Source organism: Nicotiana tabacum, chromosome 20 (genome assembly GCF_000715075.1).
Source record: "Nicotiana tabacum cultivar K326 chromosome 20, ASM71507v2, whole genome shotgun sequence".
Lineage (NCBI taxonomy): Eukaryota > Viridiplantae > Streptophyta > Magnoliopsida > Solanales > Solanaceae > Nicotiana > Nicotiana tabacum.
The window spans coordinates 165,847,396-165,859,412 of record NC_134099.1 but is presented as its reverse complement, the minus strand read 5'-3'; the positions used below and the strand labels follow the sequence as shown (position 1 = coordinate 165,859,412).

Here is a 12,017-nt window from a genome sequence, read left to right as displayed (position 1 = left end):
ATGCATGTATATCAAGTACGCATGTCAAATGCAATGCCTCTCAGCGATGAACTCATGAACTCATGCCATCAGAGTACTCAATCTCAATGTCTCGCATTATCTCTTACTATGTTCAATACTCAACATTCTCAATCACTCAGCACTGTACAATACCCGTTGCAGCTTGCAACCCGATCCATAAACATATACATAGTCGACTATGCTCACTGGGGGTGTGCAGACTCTAGAGGGGCTCCTACAACCCAAGCGCTATAATCCGCACGGACAACTCACGTGCTATAACATCAATATATGAATCTGCATAGACAACTCACGTATTGCACAGATAACTCACGTGCCATAGTATCAAAATCAGAATCCACACGGACAACTCACGTGCTATAGCATCAATATCTGAATCCGCACGGATAACTCACGTGCCATAGTATCAATATCTCACAATTAGGCACTCAGCCTCACTGAGTCATCAATCTTTCCAGTCTCACTCACGAGCTCACAATGTCATGAAACTAGCTAGACAACAATGATATGATGTATCAATAAACAACAACTGAGACTGAGATATGATATGAATGCATAAATATGATTGAGTATTAAATATCAATGACATTAGTGAGATAACAACAAGAAATGACCTTTATGGGTCCTAACAAAATCATCATAAAGCTTAAACAGGTTATCTAGCATGATTTGACAGCTCAGTTACTTAATCACATGGTGAAAGCACAGATATCAACAAAATAGGGCCATTAAACAGTGTCATGAAATGATAGAGTTACAATTCACAGGGTGCACGCCCACATGCCCATCACCTAGCATGCATGTCACCTCAATACCAATCACATAACACTTAATTTGGGGTTTCATACCCTCATCATTAAGTTTAAAAGAGTTACTTATCTCAAACCACAAAATTCTTTTTGTTTCTCCGCTAGACCTTGTCTCGTGAACCGGCCTCTTCACGCCTCGAATCTAGCCACAATTAATTTGAATAAGTTAATACAATGTACAAAAATAAATTTCGTATGAAAATACTAATTTTCCAACAAAATCCAAAATTTAACTCAAAAGTTGCCTGTGGGGCCAACATCTCGGAACCCGACAAAAGCTACGGAATATGAAAACCCACTCCACCACAAGTCCAACCATACCAATTTTACTAAATTCCGACATCAACTCGACCTCCAAATCTTCAAATCTTAAATTCAAATCCCTAGGCCCAAATTTTTGATTTACACTCCCAAAACATGTAATCTAGTTGGATTATTCGATGATAATTCAATATTAATGAGTAGAAATGGTCACAAGTTACTTACCTTAAGATTTCCCATGAATTCTCTACGACAAAATTGCCCAAAATAGTGTTGGAAATGTCCAAAAATAACAAAAAGTCGAAACCTCTCTTTTATTGTAATTTGTCCGGGGGTTCCGCTTCTGCGGAAAAATAACCGCATTAGCGGTCCTGCTTTTGCGGTCGAGAGGTCGTTTCTGCACCTTTTTCGCGTCTGCGGACTCGCTTCTATGTAGAAGCTGTCCGCTTCTGCGGTCTTTCCCAGCCCGTCACTCCCGACCGCTTCTGTGATGGCCCTTGCGCATCTGCGGCTCCACAACTACGGTTAAAGCTTTGTAGGTGCGGTTACATCAGAAGTCAGAAATTTCAGATTTCTCATAAGTCCAAATTTGATCCGTTTAAGCATCTGACACTCACACGAGGTCCTTGAGACCTCAACCAAATGCACCAACAAGTCCTAAAACATCATACAAACTTAGTCGAAACCTCAAATCCCATCAAGCAACGCTAAAACAACGAAACACACCCCAATTCATGCTTAATGAAACTAAGAACTTCCAACTTCTATATTTAGTGCCGAAACCTATCAAATCAAGTCCGATTGACCTTGAATTTTGCACACAAGTCATAAATAACGTAGCAAAGCTATGAAAATTTTCAGAACTGGATTTCGACCCCAATATCAAAAAGTCAACTCCCCGGTCAAACATCCAAACTTAAATTTTTTATTTTCGCCATTTCAAGCCTACTTTAGCTACGGACCTCAAAATAAATATTCGGACACACTCCTAAGTCCAAAATCACCATACGGAGATATTTGAATCAACAAAAATCCATTCTGGGGCCGTTTACACATATTTCACCATTCGGTCCATTAATTCAACTTAAACTTCTAAACTAGGAATTGTTCTTTTAATTAAATTCAGAATCATCGGAAAACAAAACTTGACCACCCTCGCAAGTTATTATACATAAAACGAAGCTGCTCAAGACTTCAAATAGCTAAACGGGATGGAAATTCTCAAAATGACTGGTCGGGTCGTTACATTATCCTCCCACTTAAATATATGTTCGTCCTCAAACGTGCTAAGCGTTGTTCCTAAAGCTATCAAACCGCTATGTAGCCTTACCAGACATATACCCGGGGTCATCCCATGCCACCTTATCCTATATAGGTCTGATAATACCACATAATTGAAATTTCTAAATTCAACCTGACTTATAATCCTTAGAATCCAATTTCCAACATCCAAAATGTTCTATAAAATCAGAATCTCGCTTTACACACTATATAAGTCTGAATAAGTTGTATCAAGACGTAACCATAACTCGAATACTCAAAACTCAAATGCTCGTAGTAATGATTTCTTATCACAGAAGATGATCAAATTAACCCAATGCCTGTAATAAACCTCGTATCAACCAAAACCTTGCTATAAAACATTCGTACTCTGTCGATGATGAAAGAAACACGCGGGAACTCATAACTACTTATCATATTCCGGAGCTTTCCCTCGTTTAAAAAGTACCATAGCCAATTGTTTATGCCGAATTCTAAATTATTTTTCCAACTCGCTATAATCAAACCCGATAGTATCCATTCTAGGTCAAATAATCTTGTATCACAAAACACACTATTATAGCTATTCCGTTGTAATTCTTCCTTTTTGGCACATAAAATTATTTAAAACCAACTCATCAAATTCTTTGAGAAGAACATATATGTGTGCATGTGCACAATTTCCTCAAATTGCCCTGACCAGTCAATATCATAACATGAAGAGGAAGGAAACAATTAATGCGATAAATGATTGAGGATTCGCAAATTTTGCACACTGCACGAACAACTCACGTGCTAACAATAGTACCCGCATGGACAAATCACATGCCAATAATATCAACATATGGATCTGAACGGACAACTCACGTGCTAAAAACATAATCATCCCGGTATAGTCCTAGACCTCCAGTCCAAACATATTATATGGGAGCATTTAAATAGGTATACAGGTATATGATGGATAGGATAAGGTTCTCATGTTAATGGACTGGTATAAATGAAATACTAAAGTGCGGCATGTACAAAGTGCGCCATCGTGGCTCAAATCGGAATCTTTCATCACCGGGGCATTTATCAAGTTCTTTTAGGTATTTTAATCCCTATGTAGCATCAAGAACAATCCCAAATAGCTCATAGAATGTTACAAATGAGAAACACCGTAGCTTAAAACTTAACAGTCAATTCTAGGCATATCATAACCTACACATTTTTCCCGAGCACAAATAGTGTACCCTGGTGCTCACACATGGATTCAAACATCACAATATTCACACTCACAGTGCGTAGTTATCACAATCAACAAGCACAACTAGTGCCTCTACTGGTTTAAACAAAATACTCACATCCAACATGACACAATCCCGAAATACTATACTTTTGAGAACTCCCAGTCTCCAAATTCATAGATCACATAAATCATCGTAACTGATTACAACCTCAGCACTCAAATGACTAACACACCACTCAAGCACGATCATCCCAAAAGAAATATTTTCATAATACTTCCGTGCTACATAGCAAAATCTGAACATTAGTAGTCGATCAACCATGTATGTGCCGTAATACCAATGAACATCCGATGGTTGAAACCTAATGTGCCCTTTTGAAATGTGCACCCCTCTCAGGGATTACCGAGCAGTTATAACATTCATCTAAATATCTGAAACTGACTATTCTATCCAAAATTCGTGACATTCTCTTCAAGAATGAACTGCCACCTTGTACATGAAAATCTTAATCCCGCACAACATACCACGTCTTTTCATGCCATCATGTGAGAAGCACAAGAATATCATTATAAATTCTGGGTTACATGCAAATTACATATCGGTCAGTTAGAAACCTTTTATGTTCTCCCATCTAGGAGGAAACCATAATACACAATATGTCCCTTACACTGGTAGAAAATATTTGGCTCAAACTATGGCAGAACCCATCAAGAACACCTTGAAATTTATTTGCACATAACCCAGCGGTCAGAACTAAATTCCTCTAACTCGTCCAAGTCACGTAGGTCGCAAAACCCAATAATATTGCCACCAAAACCTCTATAGAGCCTCGCCACATCATAAGTACACCAAGAATCGATCATATCCATTATCGTGTTGATTCAACTTACTACCAAGCTATCCTGTTTCTTCAATTCCTTTTCAAATTACCCTCAAGTCGACATTCTTCCTCGACATACACCATGATCATTACCTAAAGTTCACTACCAAAGATCCTAGCATAAAACCACACGACCCTAATGCCCATAAGCCACTATATTCTTCTTAAGCATCCTCGTAAGTACTATAACCAAAACGCCTATTCTGAAAGTACCTTTTGTGAATTTAAAATCATTATTTTACCTCCCTTATACTAGAATACAAAATATGTAATCACACAGAATCACCACAAGTTTCGATACCATCCAATGTAAATAATTGATTCTAGCGGTATAGGAATATGAAACTTTTTTGATTGCTACATATACATTTTTGAATCCATCAGAACTGTATCAAGAGCCATCTACTCTGTTCAAATCTAAATTGCACCGCCCAAACAAGCCAACTTTGCCCTAACACTGCTGGTCGAATTTTATTCCATGCGCACTACATTTTTCGCAATCAACAACTTAGTCATTCCATGATTTTCATATATTCATAAAGCACAATATAACCCGTATTCAGGATTTCATTATTCTAGTGTTCCTCAATCTCAGCCTCTGCAAATCATAGTTAACCCACAAGTATGCCTCAAACCAAAACCTTAATCCAATATATAACCATGAAATCGAATTGTCTATAGCGGCTCCCCCACTTGGCTCAAAGCCATAGATCAAAACATTCAATAATTTACAATACCATATTAAATTACTGCCATAACACCGTAGTGCGATTTGACTAAATTCTTCACAAGCTCATGCAACACAACATGTATGGTACCTCAAATTGTCTACTAAATTTGTCTTCAATCTCGTGATGGTCAGGTCAACTCTCTTGACTAATTCAAGTTTAAATCCTAATACATCTTCCTTACTAGTGGTAAAGAAAATTCTCCACACCACATTATAAAGATCACGCCTCTGAAGTTTATTCCGCAGGTGATAACCCACATGTTTAGCCTCAAGCTGGGATTCTTTCTATACTCTTTTCACAACCATAATTACTACGCAATCATTTAATCTCCCTAAGTCTGAACTCATTTACAATTCATGAGAATGTAATTTGTTCCACAATTGCACCATGTGAAAGATTCTGCAACACACTCATAACTCCAAAGTATAAGTCAAATCAAGACATTTCAAGCAAACTCCTTTCATCACAATCGATCCATATGAACACATCCCCCAGTCCTCATACTTATATATAACCATTCAACTGCTCATCGAGCCATATATCTCGGCTCATAAGGACACTACCAGACTTATAAGTCCACAAGAACGTGCTTACACTATCGAAATCTCTGTGCTCAATCTACACTCAAAACCAGTCCTCAAGTCTCCCAGACTAGCCCATCATCAACACACTATAACCATATCTCGCATATCATCCATGGAATCACAATCCGTCAAAAGATGATACCGATCGCTCATGTGCGCATACAAATACGTTAAAGGAAATAAAAAAATTTCAAGCTGAATAAATACCGCACAATAAGGAGAGAAAGATGGAAAATATATCCTAAATGCCCAGTAGCCTCTCGAAGATAGGTATGGACGTCATCATACCGATCCGCAAAACTCTACTAGACATTTGCTCATGACTTGTAGAACCTATGAACCTAAAGCTTTGATACCAATCTGTCACGACCCAAACTCCACTAATCGTGATGGCACCTAACCCAACCCGCTAGGTAAGCCAACTAATAGCTATCCAATTTGAATAATATTAAAAAGACGATTAAATAAAGGAATTATCTGAATCTTATACCTTTCCTAAGGACTGGTAGTACAAATCATGAGTTTCTAATAATAGAGTTTACAAAGTTGGTATGAAATAAATACATCATCTGTTTGGAAAATACATAAACAAAGTTTTATAAATCTACAGCTACCATGAACAAGAGGCAACCACAACCAGAACGCTTGTACATCTTCCAATTCAGCTCCCATCGAACTCAGCAACATCGGCATCCGAAGTCTGTATGCAATATGAAGGAAGTGTAATATGAGTACAACTGACCCCATGTACTCAAAAAGTAACAAACCTAAACTTAGGTTGAAAACAATGACGAGCTGGAACATAGGCCGGGTCAAACACCAATAACAATTAGCAGTTCATAACAACGTAGAACATATATAAATAAGGAGGTAACTCATAGATAAAAATGCTCAGATTTTCACAATTTTTTCAAACATAGTTCCGCTTTTCAAGAATATCAGTGAAAGCTCAAATCCTTTACCGAAATTATTGTAAAATATGAGATAGTTTGAAAACTGTACTTTTTCCCAAAAACCTTTTCATCAGGTAAATGTTTCATTTTCAGATAGCATGAGGAAAGTAAATCTCTATGCCTACATGTCAAGATACATGTAAAAATCATGAATGTCAACAAAATTGTGCAACAAAGGAAATGCATCTCTATGCATGTATATCAAGTACGCATGTCAAATGCAATGCCTCTCAGCGATGAACTCATGGACTCACACTCTCAGAGTACTCAACCTTACTGTCTCACATTATCTCTTACTGCGCTCAATACTCAGCACTCTCAATCACTTAGCACTGTACAATACCCATCACAGCGTGCAACCCGATCCATTAACATATACGTAGTCGATTGTGCTCAATAGGGGTGTGCATACTCCGGAGAGGCTCCTACATCCCAAGCGCTATAATCCGCACGGACGACTCACGTGCTGCACGGATAACTCACGTGCTATAACACCAATATCAGAATCTCAGTAGGACAACTCATATGCTACACGGACAACTCACGCGCCATAGTATCAAGATCAGAATCCGCACGGTCAACTCACGTATTGCTCGAATAACTCACGTGCTATAACATCAATATCAGAATCCGCACGGACAACTCACAAACCATAGTATTAATATCTCACAATCAGGCACTCAGCCTTATTCAGTCATCAATCTCTCCAGTCTCACTCACGGGCTTACAATGTCATGAAACTAGCCCAACAATAATGATGTGATGTATCAATAAACAACAACTAAGATTGAGATATGATATGAATGCATAAATATGATTGAGTACAAAATATTAATGAAATCAGAGAGATAACAGCAAGAAACGACATCTATGGGTCCTAATAATATCATCATAAAGCCTAGACGGGATATCTAGCATGATTTGACAGCTCAGTTACTTAATCACATGGTGAAACACATATATAAACAAAAAAGGGCCATTAAATAGTGTTATCGAACTACAGATTCACAATTCACTGGGTGCATGCCCACACGCCCGTCACCTAGCATGTGCATCACCTCAATACCAATCACATAACACGTAATTCGGGGTTTTATACCCTCAGCACTAAGTTTAAAAGAGTTACTTATCTCAAGCCGCAGAATTCTTTTTTGCCCTTGTCTCGCGAGCCGGCCTCTTCACCCCTCGAATATAACACAATTAATTTGAATAAGTCAATATAATGTATAGGAATAAATTCTGTATAAAAATACTAATTTTCCAAAGAAATCCGAAATTTAACTCAAAAGTTGCCCGTGAGGCCCACATCTTGGAACTCGACAAAAGTTACGGAATATGAAAACCCACTCCACCACGAGTCCAACCATACTAATTTTACTAAATTCCGACATCAACTCGACCTCCAAATCTTCAAATCTTATTTTCAAATCCCTAGGCCCAAATTTCGGATTTACACCCCAAGAACATATAATCTAGTTGGATTATTCGATGACAATTCAATATTATGGGGTAGAAATGGTCACAAGTTTTTTACCTCAAGATTTCCTTTAAATTCTCTCTGAAAAATCGCCCAAAATCGTGTTGGAAATGTCCAAAAATGACAAAAAGTTGGACCCTCTCTGTTTTTGTAATCTGTCCAGGGGTTCCACTTCTGTGGAAAAATAAGCGCATCAGCGGTCTCGCTTTTGTTGTCGAGAGGTTGCTTCTGTGCATTTTTTTCTTCTGCAGACAAGAGTCCCCTTATGCGGACACGCTTTTGCGAAGAACCTATCCGCTTCTGTGGTCATGGCCAGCCCGTAACTCCTGGCCGCTTCTGCGATGGCCCTTGCGTATTCGCGGCTCCGCACCTTCGGTCAAAGCTTCGCAGGTGCGGTTACACCAGAAGGCAGAAATTTTAGATTTCTCTTAAGTCCAAATTTGATCCGTTTAACCATCTGAAACTCATACGAGATTCTCAGGACCTCAATCAAATGCACCAGCATGTCCTAAAACATCATACAAACTTAGTTGAAACCTCAAATCTCATCAAACAACGCTAAAACTATGAATCATACCCCAATTCAAGCTTAATTAAACTAAGAACTTCTAACTTCTATATTCAATGCCGAAACCTATCAAATCAAGTCCGATTGATCTCGAATTTTGCACACAAGTCATAAATGACATCACAAAGCTATGAAAATTTTCAGCACTGGATTCCCACTCTGATATGAAAAAGTCAACTCCCCGGTCAAACTTCTAAACTTAAATTTCTTATTTTCGCCATTTCAAGCCTAGTTGAGCTACGTACCTCAAAATAAATATCCGGACACACTCATAAGTCCAAAATCACCATACGGAGCTATTGGAAACATCAAAAATCTATTTTGGGGCCGTTTACACATATTTCACCATCCGGTCCATTAATTCAACTTAAACTTCTAAAACAGGAATTGTTCTTTTAATTTAATTTTGAATCATTTGATAACAAAACTTGACCACCCTTGCAAGTCATTATACATAAAACAAATCTACTCAAAACTTCAAATAGCTAAACGGGATGGAAATGCTCAAAACGACTGGTCGAGTCATTACAATAGCTTTTCATTTTCCAAATTTATTAGGACAATGAATTTTCCTAAACCTGTAGGGATTATGGGTTTCCTAAAAATATAAGAAAATAATCCAAGCCACAAAATAACATAGTTTTTGGGCTAAACTAACCCAAATACACTCTTCACATGATGTGATATTGTCCGCTTTAGACCAAGCCCGCACGGTTTTTTCAAAAGACCTCACACCATTAAGACATCCCTACACCTTATATGTAGACTCCCAATCTTTTCAGCTTTTAATGTGGGACTTTGTTCCCACACTCAACAATCTTCCCCTCGAACTAAGTTCCACGTGGCTCACTACCACGATTCACGGGTCTCCCCCTCGAACTAAGTTCCATGTGGTCTATTGCCGTGATCCACGGGTCAATTTCTGAGATTCACTATGTGTCACCCACATTGTTAGAGTATTATGGAAATGGAAGCCTGCAACTAGCTTCTTCTTGTGTGAACACCGGCCCGCACTATCACTTTTCCAGCTTCATACTCGTCCTGCCGAACCTGGTCTTTGATACCAGTTGTTGGGCTAAACAAACCCAAATACACTCTTCACATGGTGTGATATTGTTCGTTTTGGGCTAAGCCCGCACGGTTTTCCCAAAAGACCTCACACCATTAAGAGATCCCTATACTTTTATACGTAGACTCCCAATCTTTTCAGCTTCCAATGTGAGACTTTGTTCGTGCACCCAACAATATTACTACTCATTAAGTGAACATATTCTTTACTCTAACGGCCAAGGATCATACGTTAGCTATCCATTCAAGCCTTGTTTTGTGTTGCTCCCGAAATAAGGACAAAAGGATAATGGAAAAAGTACTACTCCCTCGGCTTCAATTTAGATAGTGTAGGTTAAATTGACATAAAGTTTAAGAAAAAAGATGAAGATTGTTGAAATATGTGGTCCTAAAATCTTAAAGGACAAAAGCTTTGTGGGACCATAATATTTGTGTGGTTATAAAAACTTCTCATTAAGGGTAAAGTGGATAAAATAAAAAGTTTAAAGTGAAATTGTTTCTAAATATAGAAATATGTCATTCTTTTTTTAAACAGATTAATAAGCAAATTGTATCATCTAAATTAAAACGGAGGGAGTATATATTTACCCTAGATGATATACAATGTAAGTGATGATATTGAAACACAAATTACTCATAGACTACATACTCAGAGCCAAGAAGTGAATGTGGTTTAACGATCAATAAAGTGGCTTAATTATATTGTTAATGAAGAAGGTGAAAACCACAGGAAACGATGAAGGCTTAAATCCCACAGAAATATTTTGTTAGGTGATTTCTTCTCATCTCTCACTAAGCCTAAGCCTTAGTAATGCATTTGATGAAATAATTGAGGTCGCAAGTTAGACCAAAGACCCGAGCACCACAACTAAAATGAGGTTAATGAAAGTCTTCTTTTATTTTGGGTGGGTTCCATGGAAGTAGGGGTAAGAATGGGTTCAATTGGAAGAATTGAACATTTCTAATAAGAAACCTACTTCATCAACTACCTACCTTCAAATATTCAATGTGAGCGTCTAACATGTTTGATATCTGTTGGATCTGTTAGGGGCAAGGGAACAAGGTGGGGTAGAGAGAAGAGGTAAGGCATCATTACTAATCAATAATGATACATGTGCTCGTAAAAAAGCACCTAGTTTACTAAGCTCCCGTTATTATGTGCAGTGTCCGGGGAAGGGCCAGACCATAAGGGTCTATTATATGCAGCCTTACCTTGCATTTCTGCAAGAAACTGTTTTCACGTCTCGTACCAATGATCTCCTGGTCACATGGCAGCAACTTTGCTAGTTATGACAAACAGAGGCGGAACCAGAATTTGAAGTTTATGGGTTCTGAATTATAGCTTTTTTAAGTTACGAGGTTCTAAATTAATAATATGTATATATTCAAATGATTTCTTAAGGCAAATACATGTTTTGAGTCAAAGCTACTGAATTTAGCTGAACCTGTAGTCCGAATGGTAGCTCCGCCCCTGTCGCGAAGGCTCTGGGGTTCCCCTTCATAAACGTTCATAAATAGATACGTATTATATATTGAGATAAGGAAATCACAAATTATTGGCCATCTCCACAATGGTAAACAAGAAACTACTTCCTTTGCTTCTCATTTGCATCGCGGTGGCTGTGGCTGTGATCACAGACATAGCCACCACCTCGGCAGCACCTATAGCTGCCGATGCGACCGTCGATTGCCACACGGTGATTATAAGGCTGAAACCATGTCTTGGCTACGTGTTAGGTGCCGGAATTGTACCGTCAGTTTGCTGCAGTGGGATTAAATCTCTTTTCATAGTTGCACATACCAAAGCTGACCACCAGAGCATTTGCAACTGCCTAAAGAGCCGTTATGCCAGCGCTACAAGAGAACAAATCAGCCGTGCTGCTAGAATCCCTGGAATATGTAAGACCAAGGTTCCTGCCAAGATTAGTAAAGATGTTGATTGCTCAAAGATCAATTAAGAGACTCCTTGTGAGTGGAATAAATGATAATTCTAGCTGTTGCGTTAACCTATTTAATTTTTTTTTTTTTTTTGAGAGTTCATGTGTTGCATCTAAGTTGCTTACAATTGTATTGTATCGTATTGTTACTTTAAATACAATATTTGTTTTTATTGTTACTTAAATTTTATTGTATTGTATTGTTAAATCTATCGTTTCGTTATGACGAAAAGTGTCAC

The 12,017-nt window shown here is 38.2% G+C and overlaps 1 protein-coding gene across 1 annotated transcript; it reads left to right on the top strand.

Moving 5' to 3' along the window:
• Window positions 1–11,412: 11,412 nt before the first annotated feature.
• On the top strand, window positions 11,413–11,799 carry LOC107759659 (non-specific lipid-transfer protein 1-like). Its single transcript, XM_016577649.2, has one exon. The coding sequence runs from the start codon at window positions 11,413–11,415 to the stop codon at window positions 11,797–11,799; it is 387 nt and encodes a 128-aa protein (XP_016433135.1).
• The last annotated feature ends 218 nt before the right edge of the window (window positions 11,800–12,017 follow it).